We start from the raw sequence: 21,951 nt of genomic DNA on the forward strand, positions 1-21,951 counted from the left end.
TTTATTTTTCCTTTCAGTTCTATCAGCTTTTGTTTCATGTATTTTGGAGCTCTGTTGTTTGCTGCATACATGTTTAGGATTGCTATGTCTTGGTGGAATGACTCATTTATTATTATGTAATATTACTCTCTGTCATATCAGTGTTACTGCCTATTCATTGTTTTTTTCTCTCAAATATGAAATTCTCTTAGTATGATGAGTGATTTTTGTTTGAAAACTGAATGTTTTGGGTATCATGTTATGAGACTCTGGATCTTAGTCAGTCTTCTGTTTTAACTGTCTTTCTTTTACTCAACTCCAGCAAGGGAAGGGGAAATAAACACTGCCTCACGACTGCTAGGTGGGAAAAGAAGTCTAGGCTCCCCCTTTGACCTGGCTTCCCACTGGCCTCCATCTGGCTATGAGAGGTAGGAATGCCTCATTACTGCTCCCCACTTGACCTCCATCAAAACCACAGAATGAGTAGTCTCACTATCACTGGGTAGTAGTGGAAGTCCTGCCTCTCCACTAGGGTTCCTCTGATACCAGTCCAGCAGAGGAGAGAGTCACCTTTTTATGGCCAGAGAGGGGTGGAAGCGCAGGTCTCCTGTGTGGCCTCCATGTAAGGTAGGGAGAGTGTTTACTTACTGCCTGGTTGGGATGCAAATCTCTGCTCCCTCCTCAGCCTTCTCTGACACCACCCTGGCAGGGGGATTAGGACACATTGTTACAGCCTGGCAAGGGTGGAGGTCACCTCGACTAGCCTTTATTGGCATGGATAAAGATTGTGCCACAGACGGTTTTTGTTTTCCTTTTTTTTTTTTTTTTTGTATTTTTGGTGTTCGAATGGAGCACAGTGGTTATTGCCTAAAGTTCTCTGTCCCTTTCCTTGTCCTTTGGCAAGAGAAAGCAGGCTTTCATTGTTTTTGTTTGTTTGTTTTAGTTTTTTGTTGTTATTGTTTTGTCTTCACCTCTTGCTGTTGCCAGGTTTTTGGCTTCTTCGGCTCAAAATCTTGGATACATGAGGCAAACAGAGAACACCAGGGACTCCCCATCATGTCAGGAGGCCCCAGGGTCTCTAGCTGGTCTGCCTTATCTTCTCTATTCATATCATTCTATGCTTGTTTTATATGGCATGTCCAGAGATTTTAGTTGTGCTTAGAGAGCAAAAGAGGGAAAAGTATATTTACTCCACTTTCCCAGAGGTGAAGTCCGTGTACTTTTGTTAGTTTAATGACCGTGATTCTTATGTATTTTTGGCCATCTAAAAAGTCCATTGTTTTCACACAAGGATTTCTTCAAAGCTACTCACACAGAGTAGAGTGGTTAGTGCTGGGCCACATAATAGAGACAAGATTGGAGTGCATCAGAGACCTAAGTTCTGCTCTGGCAACCCAAAGAAGCCAGAAAGGGACATACATACATAATATTTCTGCTGTTCTGAAGTGTGTTGGTTATCTAGAGGAAAAGCACTTGTGCCATTGTTTGTACTGAGAGCTGCAATAACCATGCTTTTTATGGAATGCTATTTTTACCTGAATGCACAATTGAGATAAACTATGGTTATTCAGACTTAGGCATTTGGCAGACACTTTCTTGAAAGTGAACACAGTAAGTACGTCACTTAAAAGAAAACAACTGATGATTTTTTTGCCGATGATACAATTTGAGCTTTCAAGGAAATATCAGAATTCTGGAAACTTTCATTTCATTATTTGATAGGTTCTCAATATTTAAAGACATTTCTGATGAGACCATTGGTGATATTAATGAATATGACTTTTTAATATTGTGTAATGAGATATTTCAGCATTTGAAAGATGTGCATATGCTGGTTCAGTGAACCAGTATAGTACAAATGATCTATGCTTGATATTACAAAATAAATATGGGAAAAATATCCATTCATAATGTAGGACAGATCAATGGATTTTAATGTAATAAGTAGAAAAAGTTCATTGATATGGTTTCAGATTTGGCAGTGCAACTGAACTTTTGAGAAATGACCGCTTGTTGAGTTTTGGGGTAGAAAAAAAGAAGATCCATAATTATCAGAAAATAGTTTTAAAAATACTTCTCCTGATTTTATATCTATGTGAGGTTAGATTTTCTTCAAGCTCTTAACCAAACACCATATTGTAACTGATTGAGTATAGAAGCAGACATAGAATTCAGATGTCTTCTTTTTGCAAAAACATAAAGCAGTGCTATGCCATTTACTATCTTTTTGAAAATATATTTTTAATTATGTTATTTATGCTATCATGTAATGATTAATTTTTGTTCTTTTAATGAATCAATAAATATTTTCAAATTTTCTCAGTTTTAGTTTTAAAAATGGTAAGTAGCTATAAATATAACCCACATTAAAAAAAAGCTTGTTGGAGTTCTCCATATATTTATAAGAGTTGTAAAAAGATACTAAAACCAAAGTATTTCAGGTCAATCACCATAGAAGTTTACAAAGCAGTCCTACATATACATGGGACATAGTTAATTTGTCTTTGGTATCCTGAAGTCTCTCAACTCATATTTGTTAAATGAGTAAATGCATAAAAATAGAATTCTGCTCTTTCTTTGTAGTGCTTACTGCTAATGAGTGGTGGTATTTTCCCCAAGATTTGTCCCAAGGAATTAAAATCTCTGTATGTCTAATGCCTGATTCTACACTTAGAATAGGTACATTATTGTTTTGCTCCTTAAAGATCCTCTAGGACCTTAAGTTGAATTATTGGAAAATGAGATTATTCTTTAGCAAATGGCCATTTTCTACAGCAGGGAAATTAAAAGATGGAAAATTAAATGAAAGCTGTCTATTTTAAATAAATACATATCATGAATACTAATAACCTATGCTAAGTTATAAGGGAAGTTGGGAAGACTACTGAAGATTACAGAGATGACAGGAGTGGGGGAAAAGGAAACATTTCTTGCGTATGTAGTAGGAGCTAGGTATGCTTACATGCTCACAATAGCCTAAGCGTGTAATTATTAAACAAATTTTAAGAATGAAGGAGAAGATGCTAATAATGTTAGAAATGATGCTAAAATACAGTGCCATATGCCTTCAAAAACCAGTGTTTCAATCTACTTTAAAGGGCCTTGCCCCATTCTGGGAAGTTCTCTGTCTTTTTCTTTCCAGTGTAGCTTCCTAAGATGGCCATTGCCAGCACATAATACCAGCACCTTTTAATTTGTAGCAAAGATGCTACATGCCTTAAATAAATTACTTTCTCAAAATTCACGTTTGGCAAGAACAATTTGCATGCCACCACAACTAGTAATAGAGAGAAGAAATGGAAGAGTTATTTAAAAATGTATAACTATGTGGGGACTAGCACTCCATTTTTTTTTTTTTTTTTTTACAGACAGTGCTCAGGCTATATCATTATCACATTTCTTACTAAAAGTTTACTGAGTATACTATAATAAGTGATAATATCCCCCAAATTTAAACTATTCTGTTTTTAATGTTTTTTTTCTGAAAGAATTATAAAATTTTGAGTTTTCACCACCGAGATGTCTAAACAATGTCATTGGGTTTAAAGGAATCTGTCTCTGCAAAAATTAAAATGCACCTACTGTTCAGAGTCCTAGCTTTTAGCAGACTATCACTGCATCCTGACTAGAGAGTTTCTAATGGCCAGATAAAATGGATATACTCTGGTCTTGCCATCCTTCTGCTTTGAACAACAAGGCACTGACTAAGAATTTAACAGGCATTTGTATATACAAGACTTATGCTTGACTTGTTTTTTGTGAACTTAGAACATGTCTTAACTCTTCTCTGAGCAGCTTCCAACCTAGATATCCTAAAACATACATCCGTAAGCACAAATCCTTCTCCATAATATAGCAATCCCTATTTTATTTCAGACTTTAAAAATCTATAATGTTGTCTCCTGATTAAAGAGTCACATTTAAAGCAAACCCACTTGGAAAGTAATACACAAGACACTTGTTTGAATTCCTTACTTGTTAAAGGAAGGGTTCTATTTTCCCTGAGAACTTGGAGTAAAGAGAAAAAAGGTTATCCTTTGAACCAAATGAGTTGAATCAGGTCATTCAACTAGAAGGAGACAGATTGTCTCTTAATTCATTGGAATAGCTACTTCACTGAAGATGGTGCTTTAGCTTAATCAGTGAATATTAAATATCACAGGACTGTTGTGAGGATTAATTAATATAGCATGTGAGAAATGGGAAGGTCTGACACATAGGGATTTTTATTGTTATTATTGTGATCAGGATCATTACCTGATCAAAATATCAACAAGGTTGGCAAAGTGGTAATTCTGGGGAGTTAAGTAACCCAGGCTTGGAAAGGTTTTCCTGGTCTGAGGAACTCTCTCTCAAAAGCTTCCACCTCTGTTCTGAGTCAGTGTACAGCAATCCATATCAAGCTACTCAGCTTTCTGATTCCCTCAGAATTGGTAAAGATGTATAGGAGATGACTTGAGCCTTCTCATCACTAGAATGTCTCACCCCGCCTAAGCAATCTATTTGGCATTCTGGTTTACACAATGTCTCAGCTGAACCTATTTTTTGAGCCAATGTGATCATCTCTGGATATCCTAAGAAGGTCCATTTCTCAGGCAGGGAGACTGAAAACTGACTCATCCGTTGAGACTTCATTGTTGGCTGGCTGCTGGCTTTTCTCTTCAAATATGCACACTATGATCTTAAAACTTCATTCAAATTTCAAAACTTCTGTTGTCTTTCATTAAAGCCCAGACCTCCTTTACTACTTTCTAGACGGCTCCTCAAGAAACCCTAGCAAATGAAGAGGTAAGATGCTTCCCCAGTGATGTGTTTGGCAGTCACAATCAAATAGAAAGGATTGGAGGGATGTAAGAAAAGAGGTTCTAGAGAATCATAGTAGTTTTTTTGGGAAAGCTGTTATACGAAGATAAACTAGATTTTTAAATGGAGTATAGCTTAAGAGGACAAAACAAGGACCAATTATTAGAAATCCATTCCAGGCGTTTTAGAACCATCCTCAATGTGTTGCTCAACTTTCTGCCTCATGTTCAGTCAGCAAGAGCTTCTCACACTCCACACTCTAGAGTATACAAGAGTTCCTATACTCTAACCAACTCGTCTTCATCTCATTCTCCCTACCTTAAATCAAGCCATCACCATTCATTGTCCTCCCAATAGCTCATTAATTAATCTTTCTGTATTCTTCTGCTAAGGCCACTAGCTTCATATCTTTCTTAAATATAGATAGGATCATATCAATTTCCTGCTTAAAAACCTCTCACAACTCCCATTGTCTATAGCAGTGTTTCACAAAACAAGGTATGTGGCCATATTCTTGAAGATATGAACATTATATCATGATTTTTAAACACAGATTTTCAAATATATCTCTTTTACAGGGAAGATATGAAGAGCACTTACACAGAAAAAACTTTAGTTTTAATTCCCTAGGGATCTGTGGACATATTCTTAGGGGCCTATGACTTTTTTCTTCCTCCACAGAAGATTGAGAAACACTGGTATACATGGTATATTCTAAACTCTTTATACCTCTTGGTATTTCCCAATATAATCATATTATTATAGCTATATACAACTTCTCATTTTTTTTTGTAACTCATCTCACACTTTCACACTTCTGTTCCACTGCATATGTTGTTCCTTCTGCTAAATATGCCTTTCCTCTTCCTTTCTTTTTGGGGAGAAATTATTGATATTTCAAGATCTAGTTCCATTTTCACGTTCTTGGGAAATATTTCTGGTCTATCTCTGGGTTCTTACCTCGTTTCATACAGACCATCATATTGCGTTTTCCACATGTGTTCATGTGCTGTTTCCTATTAGATGGTGAGCTCTTTGAGGTCAGCCACTGTGTAACAGTCATTCTTGTATGTATTTGCACTTTCATAATTCCCCACAGTATCAAGATCCTGGAGGGCTCTTTAAATTGAATGGAATTAGAATTTTTCCCAATGTAAAGAACTTCCTGTTCCCCCTTGCAAGGTAGGTTAGTCCCCACCCTGGAATAGCCACATAGGGATACTATCATAGGGTCATCTCAGCATAGTATGGGATATTAGACTGAATACATTGAGAAATGTCTTCAACCATAAGTTTCCATGATGCTAAGTTGCACTGTGCTTAGGCTTGGGAACACACCATTAAATCAGAGTCGTTCCTATTGTACCTTCTTCTGTTCTGGGTAACACTGCTAGGAAATCTGCCTGAAAAACCTGTAATGCACTCCAGTTCCCTTTGCTCTTGTCTCCTTGTTTTTGGGAATTCTCCCTGAACAGCTATGTATCTCCAGAAAAGCTATCTATCTCCGGGTACATCTTGAGAATTTTTCTTTGCCATCCTTCCTCCTCCTTATTTTCCACTACGCTTAGCTCTTCGTGATCTATTTTCTCAGGACTTAGCTTTTACTTGGTTTCTATGCTACCTGTCAGAAAAATTAATGACTGATAACTGAGTTGTCAATAACTAATCCAAGTTTAACATTATAATAGCTGCCATTTACTGAAGAAATTTTATAAGTTCCTTAAATGTATTATATTATTTAATCCTCACATGAACCTCATAAATTATTATTCTTATCTACTTTTTACAGATGATGAAAACTAAGGCCCAGAAGTAAAGTAACTTATTCAAGGTAACGTATCTAAGAAGAGGTGGAGTTTGGAGCAAATTCCACTCAATCTGATTGCCTTTAACTTCTTCACTAAACTGCCTATCCTCTCCCATCCGCAACACACATCCCAGTGGTAATTTTGCATTAGCACTATAATAAATGTGAAGTACAAGATACCACGTGTGGTCAGAGACTTGCACATAAGAAGATTATTCTTTGAATCTCATAGCCCATACTTCATGGGACCAACTATTTAGCCTAATCAGAAAACTACCTTTTAGAATGCATACTTATTTTTCTCCCGCTTTATCTAGGAACATGAGCGTCTTTTATGCAATTCACAAATTGCACATCTTCAATATTTATTTCAGCATTTAAATCTAAGAGGAAAGCTGAGGTTACGTAAATAACTTCAGTAGTAGAAAACACAACAGCACCTCCCTCCCAAGATTGGCTGTGAAAATTTGTTCTATGGGATGTATATTACAGACCTATCACAAGGCCCAAAATAAAAAAGGGCAGCAATAACTATGAGATTCAACCAAAACCAGCGATTCAATTCTACCTATTTATTGAGGGAGCAGAGAGCAATGGTTGCCTTTGCTCCTGCTTCTCCAATCTTGCTTCTTTCACAGCTATATTCACCTGAGTGCTCCTTCTAGGCTGAGACAATCCACATCTCCACCCTATCCCATTTGAGATAAAATGTGTCTCTCCAGGGAGCAAAACTTGCTCCCAGATCTTTGTCTCTAACATCCTTTCCCACTGAAGGGAACCAATGTTTCTTGGAGATATGGCTGATTCCAGGCCTGGGGCAGTGTAGGTACAAGATGACTCTAGAATGTTTTGTTATACCAGAAAGAAAGAAAGTGCTAAAAAAAGGAGGGGATATGAAACAGAGACATAAGAACTAGCTTAAAGGTGTGCCCATGGGTGAAATCTGGGATCACTTAAGCATCAAGATAATCATGTATATTAATGAATTATACACTATTGAAAAAATTGGAAGTCTTTACTTCATACAATAGATAGATAGATAGATAGATAGATAGATAGATACACAGATATATAGTTAGATATAAAGAATGGAAGGCTCTTGCTAACAGTAGAATCCTGAGTGCTGTCTAATTAATGTAAAAGCAGTGTTGAGATTGGAAAGTAATAATTTTGTAGCCACCAATGAATGGGAACTGCAGGAGAAAATTGTGATGAGTAGCAGGATATTTGCATGGTCTTAAAAAGGTCTCTAAGTAGTCAGTTTATTAGATGAAAGAGAAAAAAGGTAATTATGCAGTGGGGAAATTGGACCACACTTGGAGCAGGTAATCAACTTACCATCACTGTTGTGAGAAAGATGGTCAACACGTGCCTCAAGATGCGATTCGGTCTTAGAAAGACACAAAATCACCCATGTAGAATTCTAACTAAGAATGCATTACCAGCATCCAATTGTGAGTAAATATCAGACAAATTTAAAATGAGGAAAATTCTGTTTAAAAATGAGGAGAGGGACTGTATTTACCCCAAATACCAACCTCATTAAAAAAAAAAAAAAAGGCTGTGGAACTCTTTCAGATTAGAGAAGGCCAAAGAGATATGACAACTAAATGCTACCTGACCCTAGACTGGATCTTGTTACAGAGAGAAAATTCTATAAAGGATATTATTAGGTCATTGAAAACATTTAAAAATAGATTAGAATAAAACATTATATCAATATAGAATTTACCAAGATTGATGACTGTTCTGCAGTTATATAAGATAACATTCCTATTCTAAGGAATAACGCACTGAACTATCCAGGGGTAAAATGTTCTGATCTATGTAACTTACCCTCAAATGGTTCATACTGGGAGAGAGAGAGAAAGAAAGAAAACAAGATAAAACGTGAACAATAAGTGAATCTGGCTAAAGGGTATGTGTGTGTTTTTGTACTGTTATTATTGTTGCAAATTTTCTGTGAGCTTAAAATTAATTCTGAACAAAAGTTTAAAGAAAAGAGTAAAAAAATTGTGTCCCTGGTCAGGAAAAGCCCTTGTTGATAGCTCAGATCAATGTTCTCTGACATTTTCCCACCAGTACAAGGGCTTTATACAACAAGTACAGATAATCTAAGCTAAACAGTGGATTAGGTGCAGTTTGAAGTGCTTTAGATATTTTTTATGTATTCAGTTATCAAACACTTATTGAACACCTATTATGTGCCAGATAATGTGCTCAGATATGCCTTTACTCTCCTCTTCAATAAAGCATACTAGACTGTGTGTGAATGAGATTAAATTATTGAAAAAAAAGAAAGTAATTTACAAACATAATTTATTAGCGCAGTCACACATCGCTTAATAATGGGGATATGTTCTGAGAAATGTGTCTAGGCAACTTCTTCGTTGTGCAAACATCACAGAGTGAGTACTCACACAAACCTAGATGGTATAGCCTACTACACACCAGGCTATACAATATCATTCTTAGGGGATCATCGTCATATGTGGGGTCCATCCATCATCACTACCAAAACATCGTCATGTGGTGCATGACTGTAGTAGCAAATTATTTACCCGATGTCCTCTACTCACTCTGTGCATTATAAATTTATTTGAAAGCCTCTGGCTGAGTTGACACAGCTCAAGTCACTTTTCTTCTTTGACTTGAGGCCTAGAGAAGGGCGGCTCCTCTACCTCATTTCTGCGGCCAGCCCATGTTCCTTAATAACAAAGTTCTCGCTTTCTCACTGCTAGGAAATCTGCCTGAAAAGCCTGTAAAACACTCTAGTTCCTTTAAGGATGGAGTTTCACTTTTCAATGTCATTAAGTCAGCATCTGGAGTACTGCTGTTAACTTCTGCATAGTTCAACGGGATACTCAATCCTCCAAGATGGTGACTGCCAACTTGTGTGTATGTGTGCCTTTGTCTCAGTATGTGGGATCTGAGACTCCTGAGCACCATCCATTGGCTACTTATATTATCGAAGGACCAGCTTGATATTGTCTGCCCTCAAGAAACTCTCAACTCACTCTGGGTCATTAGAGTACAATGGAAAGAACTCTTGGATTTTGGTGCTTGACAAATCTAGGAAGAGATTTAGCTTGGCTCCCTACAGAATGAGCAATGGCAGCCAAATTACTTAATATCTCTGATCCTGTTTCCTCTCTTTAAACTGGAAATAATGATGCTATCTTCCTCAGAGGATGGTTGGAAGAATTGAGATAATGCGATACAAAATGTTTGGCACAATGTCTTGCACACAGTGATTACTGGGAACATGTAAATCATTAGTATTACTTTAGAAAGATGAACATAATCCCAGTGGTGCAGGATTCCTCTTTAGAGTGATACTCTTCTTGTTGAAATTGCTCCTGGGAGAGAGCAAGGCCCTGAGGTTATGCATTGAAAAGATATAAGGAAAGAGACACTGAAACTACTCTGTACAGTTGAGCAACAGAAGTTAGAGGATAAACAACAAACGCGATGATAAGAAAACAAAAAAAGTCAAGGAGACCAAAGTTTTGTCCACATGGTAGGGTGCCGAAGAGTTTTTGGGGGGGAACGTCAGTACTAAATTTTGAATTGTCTGCCTTGTCACAAGTTAACCCCTTATGTCTTCCCAAACCTCTGGTTAAATGGGTGACTTGAATGTTCTTGGTTTGTTCATTTGTTTTGTTTGCAGGTTTGTTTCCATAATGCATACTGCGGTGAAGGATGGGTTTCATGACTGGGACAGTGTTGAGCAGAAAAGAATGAACAGGGAAGATGCAAGCAAGATTGAGAGCTTTGCAGGAGAAATAAGTATGACCTAGAAGAGACGATGAGAAGGAATCTCTGATGAAGCACAGAAATCTTGAGGATAACGGGATGGGGCTTAACCTAACATAAGAGTTTTATCCTCATTATGGTTAAAAGAGTGGACTTGCCTCAAAGAGTCTAGTGTCCAGAATATTTTAAATTAGACAAAAGTACTGAAACTTAGAAAAGTCAGATAGGTCCACAGTCCTATGTCTATAATTCCAAAATAGAAAAAAGGTCTGAATATGTATTATTTTGTTTGGCCCCAATACTATTTTAGTGGAAAAACCTGACTTTATTGGCCATTAGACTGCCTATTTATTATCTCTATTTATTTCCATGCTGGGTATATTCATACATTTTGCTGAAGAGTTATTAATGTGTTGGATTATGGTATTCTTCCTAGACTCTGCTAGGATTATTGGGCCATATATGCCTCATGTCCTTAATGAACTCAGAAAATTCTGAATTCTCAGACACTTATGGACCCAGGACTTTTGATAAGAGACTATAAACATGAATGCAGAAGAAAAGAAATTTTAAGTAAGTGAAAAAAGTGGATTACCTTCCAGTGTATTTCTAAAGCTGAAATTGGCAGTTTTATCCATGGGACCCGAATCATAGTGGATCAAATTCAGGCAAAACTCCACATCCTCTGAGGAGGGGAGCCTCGGGGTCCTGGCTTTGTCATGGTTTCCAGGATTGCGCAGCAGCGGTCCCTCGGGAGTTCCGTTGCATAAAGCTTGACGGCTGTTGTAGTCGTCCAGTCGGCTGCAGACGATCTGCATGAAACACCTTTATGTTAAAGGAGTTGTCACCACCTCTGAGTCAGAAGGGGAAGTAGGGAGGTTGGAATTCCTGATTACCATATTTGGATTGCCAATCATCAGGAGATTAATATTTTGGAGTAAATTGCTAAAGGAAGCAGTTTTCTGAGGGTTGCACAATAAACTATGAAAGTTAAAAGCTAGAAAAGAGTTCTAGTCTTGCATCTACACTTAAGAAAGTGAATTAAATTCCCTAGGTCTCATCTATCAAATGGGGATAATAATTACCTCATATAATTGTTGTTAAATATTTATTTGCTGAGAAAATTAATTTGACAAACATCTGTTAAACATCCTTTGTGTGACTTCACTGCTTGATTGCCCATGAGGCTAGCCCTGGCCCAGAGTTTAGGTCTGTATCCTCTTCTTTCGTCTCTCTCTACATCTTCTCCTTTGGCTATAAGAGCCAGTTTCATGGCTTACATGCCAACTGCATGCCAAGGACGCCCTAATTCCTATCTCCAGTCCAAAACCACTCCTCTCAGCTCTAAACCTGCATATCCATCTCCGACTTCATATTTCAACATCTCGCATGCATCTCGTGTAACATTTGAAAACCAAAAATCTCTTCTTCTCCCCATATTTCCTATCACACCAACCATCCCACAGCTCAAACCAGAAGCCCACAAATCATCATTTTTAAGCCAGAAACTGGTGAGTGATCAATTGTATTTTATTCTCCTTTGTCTTTCACGTTTAAAGTATCAGTCAATCTTGTCAACTCTACCTCCAGAATATATCTTGAATCTGGGAATCATTCTTTTATTTGCTTACAAACTATGTGAACTGACTGCTAAAGCGAAACTGGCTGCTCTTCCCCAGGCGTGGCTTGTGCTTCTCCATCCCACGTCTTTGTTCACGCCTAAGCATGCCCACTCCTTGCCTTGGCTCACATATTTTACCTCATCCTCAAGGCCAATGCAATATTTTGGGAAAAAAAAGACATTGTCAACTCTGACTTAAAAAGTAATTCAAAAGGGTCTGACTCTATGAAGACATTTCAGGAATCCTTCACTGAATTATTGTGCTTATAGTTTCATTTATATGTAGGTGAAAGAGTAAACTATGATAAACATATTTGGTTAAGTTGAAAGGAGCTTTTTCAATAAACATAAAATAAAAATTCTAAGTGATTAAAAATATCACATCATTGGGGCTGACCCGGTGGTGTTGTGGTTAAGTTCTGGCACTCCACTTTGGTGGCCCGGGGTTGGCAGGTTCTGATCCTGGGAATGGATCTAGCACCGCTTATCAAGCTGCACTGTGGTGGCATCCCACATAAAATAGAGGAAGATTGACACAGATGTTAGCTTAACGACAGTCTTCCTCAAGCAAAAAGAGGAAGATTGGCAGCAGATGTTAGCTCAGGGCCAATCTTCCTCACAAACACAAAAATCACATCATAATTTAATTGGCAGATTCATTTTCATTTTTTGTCTCAGTGGTATATAGATTAATTCTTCATCTTAAAATCATTGATGCCTTAGATTCAATGAGAGCAATTAACTAGGTAGCAAGCTATCAATTCTCAACCAAAACACAAAGTGCAGGAGAACCCACTCTGCCATCATTGACAGTTCATGCAGGCACATACTTCCATAGGAGGCCTGTGCCCACTGAGTAGGTAACGTTGTTTTGGGCCAAACAAGTTTTATTCACTGTATTCTCCCCTCATAAACAATCCATATCACCTCTCTTAAGAACATGTAATCTCCATGAGGACAACTTTTTTTTTTATTATTGTTCATTCTCAGAGTCTAGAATAGAGGATCCATAAATATTTGATGGATGAATAAGCCAATCAATGGAGGAACCAATGAATCTTCAACTACAAACACATGTTGAACAGCTTTTTGTCCTAGTCCTGTTATTGGTATCAGCTTCTGCTCTCCAAAAAAATATCATTTTTATTAAACATGTATTGAGGCCCTACTCTGTCCCAGACATGAGGAAGACATCTCTGTGCACATTTTTTTAAATTCACATAACTACCTTGTAGGTTTCTATGTTTTTATCCCCATTTTAATGACAAGGAAACTGAGTCTGAGTACAAAAGGCTAGTAGGATCTAAGGCCCTGTATTATGATTAATAACTTTATGGGCAACAGGCAAGGCACAGAGAATAATATTGTAAAAGGGAAAATTGGGAAGTTGACTTCCTGGTCAACTGTTTGCAGCACAGTCAAACATAACCGAGGCAATCCTATCAGTCTCCTGCTGCAGTGACTGCCGTCTACAGGGATGTAAAAGCTAATGAAATCACCGCAGATAGGACTGAATAAGCTGTGCCCCCCAGGAATGACTGCTACTGGGTTAAGTGGGAGGCACTGAGACAGGCTTTTAATTTTCAGTCACTAAGATATCACTTGTGAGTTGAAGCATTGTGTGTTGGAAAAGAATTGGGCTTCAAATTCAGGTGGATGTGGGCTTCGATTCTGGCTTGGCTGCTTACTAGCAATTGTCAATGAACGTGTTATTCAGACTTGCTAACTCTCAATTTCCTCAACTGTAATATGAAATAATGTTAAATATAATATGAAATAAATAAATTATACATAATATATTAATTCATTATTTATATCTGTTATTATATTAATAATATAATAAAATAATTACACGAAATAACACAGTTCCTGGCTCAACAAATGTCACTTTCTAGTTTTCTTCATGCTTCACGACATTCCTCAATCCTTTTATCTATGCGTGATTGAGAACTATAGCTGTCGGGTGACTTGTCTAACATCATATGATGTCTTGAGCCATAGCTAGAACATTAATACACCATCTTCCTGATTCCAAAGCTATATCCACTACATTTATTACTGTTTGTAAATGGCTTAGGAATGGCTGAATAAAGCTAACCTAACTTTTGCATCGCATGTAATATATTGGATTTCTTTCTAATGTTGATTAACTAGACATCATGGCAGGTACATAGATGAAATAATTTTCATTCCCATTTGACAAATAAACCATCTCAGGATATTTTCAGAAGATCTTACTGCTTAAGAGACTCTTACAGTAGACTCAGTTAAATTAGAGAGGTTTGAATGGAACTATTTTTGCTGAAATGTCAACTTGCCAAGTGATAAAATGTTCAGATGGCTAAATGTATTAGTAACAAGGAGGAAATCTACCCTGGTTCCAGAAATAATTTGGAAAACTTAATTCCAAACATTCGTCTTTATATTTGACACAGAAGGGAAGGCAGGAGAGGTGAAATTGTTAGCATTGTGTTTATGATCATGGAGATGGCAGCTAGACATGGTTTCCGATGTTGACTCTTTATTAGCTACATGACCTTGGGCAAATTACTTCAGCTCTCTGAGTAGCAACGTTTTTCATCTGTAAATGAGGATTATAACAATATTTTATGAAGGAGCAAATAATTTAACATATGTAAAGCACTTAGTATATAGAGCCAGGTATAGAATGTTTAATAATGACAACTATTATATTATTACTGAATACAAGACCATTGGGCAGCCACCAAATTGTTTTTAACTCTGGGTCTCCAACATTTGTTGAATATTCATTACTATTTATAATAATGAATAATAAATAAATTGATATATTGTATAAAGATATATTATTATAATAATTTCCACGCATGGACCTCAAAGAATATGTTAGATACTAAACTAGCCGTTTTATGTAAACAGATTTTATTGAATCCCTTCACAAATAATGCCTTAAGATACATTATTCAAATTTTAAAGCAAACAGGTTTCAGAATAATAAAGTAACTTGTCCAAGATATTGTAGCTAAGTTACAAAAGTCCACTGAAACTCATGTTTATATGACTCAAAAGATTATACCCTTTCCACTACATTATTCTGTTTTCCATTCCATTTAGTATTTTCCTTAACACAGAAAACAAGCATATATGATAATTACACCCCATTTTTTTTCTGTTGAGAGAAACCAAAAATCAAAGATTCTAAATAACTTGTCCAGTATCATCTGGTAAGTGGTGGAGGTCTTCTGACGAGGAATTTGTTCTTTTTCCATTTCAACACAAGTGTTTTACAACATATTATGGGGGAAAAAAAATCAGATGTCCCAAGTCAAATGAAGAAAAGAGAGAGAGAAAGAAGAAACAGATGTGTTAATGGAGAAGGGGAACCTGGATAGTGTTCTCTTAAATTTGAAGAAATAAACTACCAGTTATTAAAATCTTTCAGGAGCTAAGATTCTATTATGGCATTAGAGGTTTATTTGAAAAAAATAAAAGTAAGCCATATGACATTCCACAGAATCTTTTTGATAAAGAAAAGAGAGAAGCTGTTATTTCACTGAGCTGTTGCCATGGTTACCTACAACCCATGACTCTCTGCTGAAATGTGACTTTTCTCTTCCTACTGTTTGCTTCCATGTGATGTGCTTTTCACCTGATGAGTGAATTTCTTGACCACATTTCACTCATGTCTATCATCTAGGAACGTTTTTTCTCTTTATTTTGATCCATCACGACAGCTACCCCTGATCTACCTTTTGTTTTTATGGTTTAGCTTCCACCATTGGATCTAATTGTGTCGAGCACAGGTATTCATACTTTAACGCTACTAAGCACTCCCATCTCCCAAAATGATGAACTGTTTTAATTGAGGACAAACATACTTCCACTTTAAAAGCTCTTGACATTAATCTAACAGACAAATAAAAGAAAAAGCATACAAAAAAGACGGGAATCCTGAATATAAGAAAAATAATTTTCTGAAAAGCCTAACAGTACCTGATTTTTAAAATATTTTATTTAATAGAAAACTCTACCAGTAAATATTATTACTCTCACTTAAATATCACTTAGATATGTTGTAACTTACATGATCTTCTCTATCGCGTGCTAGCTTTTGTTGCATGCATACACACATACACATAGAAGCCCAGAAAGAACTATGCAGCATATTTTATTCTAAACTGAGCAAATCACTGCTTGTTTTGGCATTGTTGTGTCCTTGGCCTTGGGGTCTATTGCTATAAGGAGGTATGGTCTAAGGTTCTAGAAATCCAGCCATGCAGAGTTTAATTTTTAATGTATGTTAACACTGGAGCTCACAATTCCACGATTTTTAATTTTGTTCAATTCAACATACATTTTTAAAGCCCATTTCATGTGTATATCATGGTCCTGGATTCTGTGGATATAGAAAGAAAGTAGAAAGAGTCTCTACCTTGGAGAAGCTGATAGTCTGGTAGACAAAGATAGGTTTGAAAGCAATTACATGTACTGAAGAGTTATAGATGCTACAATATAAATCTGTACAAAGTGTAATGATAGCACATACAGGTGAGGGTCAATTCCACCTGAGTGAGGCAGGTGGATTAGTAAAAGACTAATGGAATATTTTTGTTATAACATGGATGAAAAGGACTATATCAGAATATCTGCCCCAGTTGCCTGTGCAACTAAATTTAAGGGAGTTGAAGGGACTATGAGTCAAATTTTACACCCATAAATGAGTGGCTTATTAGATCTCTTCTGAGCCTAAACGGCCCCTTATAAATAGGGGAATAGCATTGGAGTCAAAGGCACTAAGTTTTCATCTTCAGCTGTGTCATCTTGGACAAATCATCCTACCTGTTCAGGCCTATCTTCTTTTATAAAATGTGGGCACTAATTACTCATCACTGAAGATCTTTTAGCTCAGAGTTAATAAATGCTATGAATCTCTAAAACCTTTATTTTTGTCTCAAGTAAAAAATATCTGAAATCAAGGAAAAAATGGAGGCTTTGTATCAAAGGGGCTATCAGTCTAGCTGATTTGGAAGGCATTGATGAGCTCACTGAATCTGGGTGCTGTTTGTTCTCACCTCACACAAAATAGTTTACTTCTTGATTTAAGTGTTCACTTCAAGCAGAAAGATTTAAGCTAGTAGTGTGTTTATTACAGAACCTGAGTTTGTAAAGTGAAATAGACACCACAACAATTTCCATATTAATGAAATCAGTGATTCTCAGCGATGGCTGCACATTTGAATCAAATGAGACAAGTTTTAAAAATACAGACACGCAGACTTCACAGTGGACCCTCTGAATATGATTTTCTGGCAGAAGTTAGACAGGTGGAGTCCATGCTGGTTTTTTTTAAGCTCCTTAGGTGATTTAGACACTGAGAACTGCTGAATCAAATCAATATAAACAACTGATCTTAATTTTTAAAGGACTGTAACCCGAGGCTGAGCAAAGAAATAGAAACAGCCAATGAAAGTTGGGTTTGTCGCCTCACACAGTGATACCACTCACAGTAGGTAGACACAGCTGTTCATTCATTTCACCTTCCTTATTTAAACTGTTATTTGCTTGTTTTTCTTCAATGGTCTTTGTCCACTCTGTTTCCTAATTTTATTTTTACCAGCAGTTACTACACAGCAGTTTAATCATAGAAAAATATTGAACCTAAGGTAACAATTTCAGTCCGGTGTTTACCTACAAGACCCAAAAAGTTTTATTTAGAAATAAAATTGACCACAATCATAAAGAAAAAAAAGGGAAAAGTTTTCCACTCAATAATCAATAAGTGGCTAGAAAAAAATTACAAATATTATTCTAGGTATCACCAAGTGGCATAGGTCTCATGAAATTAGATATCAATTAGTATCTATCCATTAAGCTTGAATGTGGATGTTGTAACTTTTTTGGTAATTGCGATAGTCTTTCAGCTTTTCTGGGTCAAGGGAAGCTGTATAATTGAGGAAAGCATTATAACTGACTGAAAATTCCACATCCACGCTTAGCAATATTTTAAGTGGTAACAGAGGATGAGAGCTAGAGTTTTACACTTTATAGATTAACATAGGAGGTCTGAAGGCTTATGGAAATAGCTTTTTTTTTTTTCAAGCACACTTTTCCAGCCTTTCCTGCACAAATACACTCATTGCTCTTGGTAAGTAGCTGACATTAGTGACACCAGATATTCCACAGTGGCCATTTTTCAATGAGCTTCAATAGGCTGCATTTGGAAGGTGTGTGAACTTGGAGGGTTGTGTGGGAAGCCATCCACATTTCAACACTGCAGAGTGCGAGGTGCCATTTCAATATTGGGCTCAGTTCCACAAAACATTGCTAGTCAAAAATGCTGCATTAGAAATTTTTGGAATACAGGCAGAAAAGGAACTCCTGCTACCTTATGGTTTTAAAGTGATAAATAATTAAAAGCATATTTCTTTGCTTACCTTTTGTCTCTAGCCCAGAGTGAAAAATTCCAAATAGGAGAAACAGAAATTAAATTTCAATATAGCCATCTCTTATCTTGTACCTCCAAAGTTTGCACGTATTTAGGAAAAAAAGCTAATTTCTTCTGCAGCTTAATGAAAAAAGTGAGACAACATGGGCCAGATCCTTTGGCTAAAGACATCATGGCAGTCATGTCCTTGGAAATAGTATAGAGTGGTCATACAGCCAGACTATCTGGGCAGAAATCTGGTCTCTGCTACTTACTAGCTCTGTGATCTCGTACAAGTTATCTAATACCGTTATGCCTCAGTTTTTTAATCTATAAGGTGGGGAAAGGTTAGTAAGAGTGTTAAGTGAATGAACACATAAAAACACTTGCAAAAGGGCTCCATACGTGCTAAATACTCAATGAATATTAGCTATTTTCATTGCCTGTTTGGGCCTCAGGGTCCTCATTTTTTTTTAATGAAGATTTAATCCAATTAACGTTTCCTGAACTTTCCTGATGATAATCATCACCATAGACATTTACTAAGTGATACGTCCCTTACACCCTCCCGTGAAGATTCTGATCAAGGGGTCCAGGACAGAGCCAGGAATTTCTATTCTTAATTTGTACACTGTATAATATTTATTGTGAAGGAAATTTCAGAAACACTGCCCTAAATCATTTATTTATTTAATCATCAAAATATTCATTCATCCATTCATTCAACAAATACTTAATGAGCTTTTACCATTTGCCAGGCACCATCTTAGATGCTGGGAGATACAGTGATGAACCAAGTACTCTTTATTTATTATAGCTTAGTTACCTAGTAGAAGATATTAGACAACCACACAACTGTCTATGTAACTACAATTGTGAAGTATGCTATAAAGGACAAATACAAGGTCTGCTCAGAGAAGGGGAGAGAGGTTTATGAGGACCTGCCTGAAGAAGCGATTGCTAAGGTTCCTTTATGCTCTGCTATTGTAGGTCCAGCAGACCTTACCTGCCAAGAGGAGAAGACAGATGCTGGGCTGATCAGATTCGGATTTGCTGGGTTGCGCCCTCCAATGTACTCATCTGTGCAAACGTCACAGTTTTCTGCATCTCGCCAATCCCAGTATGGAATAGTGAAGTTCTCATCCCCTGTCAGCTTCTGAATTTCTTGTTCCCACAGCAACAAGAAGACTCTATGCCAAGGCAGGAAACCTGGTGCTTCATGAGCAAAATCGATATTTTTCCAGACTTCAGATCCTCCAAGCAATGTGTCCCTTGACGCATAATAATGCATCCACACAAAGAGGTCATAAATGGTGATGTCCTTAAACATGGGTTTTGATCCATTATTCATTTGGCCATAGGTGCCTATGGGGATGACGTAATCTGGGCTGGTAGTATGCTTTGCTAAAGTGAGGTAGGCAAGAAATTTGTTCTTCTCTGGAACACTCAAATCAAAGATGCTTCTTCTCACCAAGAGTCGTCTCTCTGTGCAGTTTCGTCCCCCAAAGCCAAACTTGCAGTCTCCACAGTTGAATCCCATGAAGTTGCCAAAGCACTGGCAGGTCCTATTATAAAAGACGGAGGGCCAGGACTCCCGGTCGTCCACTCCTGCGAAAGGGAATTGGGGCCCAGATGGTGCATTGGACAGAATGACATCCTGACAGGAACCCCTGCCTGAAAGCTGGCCACAGGGACTCCGGTCACCCCTCCACTTTGGGCAGCATTCCTTCTCCATCAGGTTCTTGGAGGAGGCACAGGCTCGAGGGAACTGGCCGACAGAGGCCTGGAAACTCCACAGCAGGCAGTACAAAGCAGCCAAGAGCATTCTTCCTCTCATCCTCACAAGGTCTGCTTGAGCTCGTTAATTGAGCCACAGGCTTCTCTTTCCAGCTACTCAGTGACTATCACATGTTTTGGCTAAGACCTATATAATACCACTCCCAGCTCCAGCATCAAATAATCTCAGTTTTATCTTAAGCTTTCATCTTCTGAAAAGCACATGACTAACTTTCCTTTGAAGTTGCCATGTATCCCACCAGTGGGATAGGCCTACATTAAAGTCACCATTAATAGTTTATTGTTGTCACTATTAATAGTTTATTAATGGTGAATAGTAATATTAAGAATCAATAGTTTAATTCTTAGGGTTAGAATAATAATAATGATGATGATAATGATAATAATAATAATAATAATGCCTGATCTAAGTAAACCCAATTAATTGACTATGAAATTAATAATGATTTGTATTTGAAAATGAGAAACAGTGTCAGCAATAGAGCTTCTCTTACTAAGAAAGGTCAGCAAGTGTTAGAGACCATGGGTGCAAGCTGTTTGTTTCTCAGAGACCATAAGTAAGTCACAGTATTTACATAACTCAGGTTTGCAGAAATAAATTCCTTCCAGAGCCTTGAGATTATTTCTTATGTCTGATTATATCGCAGTTTATTTATTTTATAAAAAATGTCAAAAGAAAAAAAATCTTTCTCATACTTCTCCCTAATTATCTTGATATATTTGGCTGCTTTCTGGTTCTCTAACCACTCATTTTCTCACCATTACTAAGGATAGGTCACTTTGATGGGTGGGTGGTCTGCTTTATTGCGGGGACTTTTACCAGATAATATTTCAGAGTAAACTCTTTTTCAAAAAAATGCTGGAGCCATCTTGTTTCACCTATAAGTTCTGGAAATTTGTTACTTGACATTTTTTTGCAATATGGTCTTGAAAGAAGTTCTCAATTTAGGGGGTGAATGAATGAAGATCAATACATTTATTCAACAAATATTTATTGATCATCTAAATTCTTTCAAGAATTCTCTCTCTGTGTGTATAGTGAGCTAGATAAATTAAACACATGGATAAAAATATAATTTTACTTCTTTAGGAAAGGAAACGAATGCTAGTTTTCAAATGAGTAGTATAGATAATAAGTACATCTGGTTTTAATGGAGGGGACAATTCTGTGAACTGAGAATGCTGGGAAAGTTTGGAATACAGTATTCAAATTATATTAAGGTGGTGTCCCTCAAGTAAAACCTTAAAGGGTGGGCATAAGTTGGAAAACAAATGAGAATGGGGACAATACTTCAGGCAGGGATAACTGTAGAGATGGGAGCTGTGTTTTGCCTGCTGAGTTGGAGCCTCGGATTCAGATAGACCTCCCACACTGTGGGGAATTAAACCTGGGACCAATACATGGAGGGGCTTAAAGACTGAGTGGTTTGCACTAGGTTGAGCTGAAAAGTTAGAGAATGAGAATAGTCAAATCAAAGTTGTCCCCCTGAGCCTTCCTTCCTTATCCTGCTCCGTACTCAAAGCTGGTGGTCCCCTGAACTTGAGCAAGTGAACGAAAGTGAAAGTTCTGCTGAAAGAGAGGCAGGGCTCTAGGGAAGATCATCACTGTCTGTGGTGGTGGAATGTCAGCCTCTCTGCTGTCTTCCCTTTCTGCTGAAATTCGTCTCATTTAGAAAACATCAAGGCTCCTTCATACAACTCTCTTGACACTCAAAGCAGTCTTTTTAGGTGGAAGGGGCAGGGTGTGGGTAAAGAGGAAGAGAAGAGAAGTTTCCATGGAAATGC

At 37.2% G+C, this 21,951-nt stretch overlaps 1 protein-coding gene across 1 annotated transcript in view; it reads right to left on the bottom strand.

The window, feature by feature from the left end:
• The window catches only part of TYR (tyrosinase), a 92,582-nt gene extending 72,291 nt beyond the window's left edge, over positions 1–20,291 (bottom strand). Inside the window, exons 1-2 of the mRNA XM_014827959.3 lie at positions 19,376–20,291; positions 10,941–11,157 (exon numbers count right to left, since the gene is read on the bottom strand). Coding sequence (XP_014683445.2) covers positions 10,941–11,157; positions 19,376–20,206 — 1,048 coding nt within the window. The 5' untranslated portion in view covers positions 20,207–20,291. The remainder of the gene's footprint in view (positions 1–10,940; positions 11,158–19,375) is intronic.
• Positions 20,292–21,951: the final 1,660 nt, after the last annotated feature.

Source organism: Equus asinus, chromosome 20, assembly GCF_041296235.1.
Source record: "Equus asinus isolate D_3611 breed Donkey chromosome 20, EquAss-T2T_v2, whole genome shotgun sequence".
In the NCBI taxonomy this organism is placed as follows: Eukaryota; Metazoa; Chordata; class Mammalia; order Perissodactyla; family Equidae; genus Equus; species Equus asinus.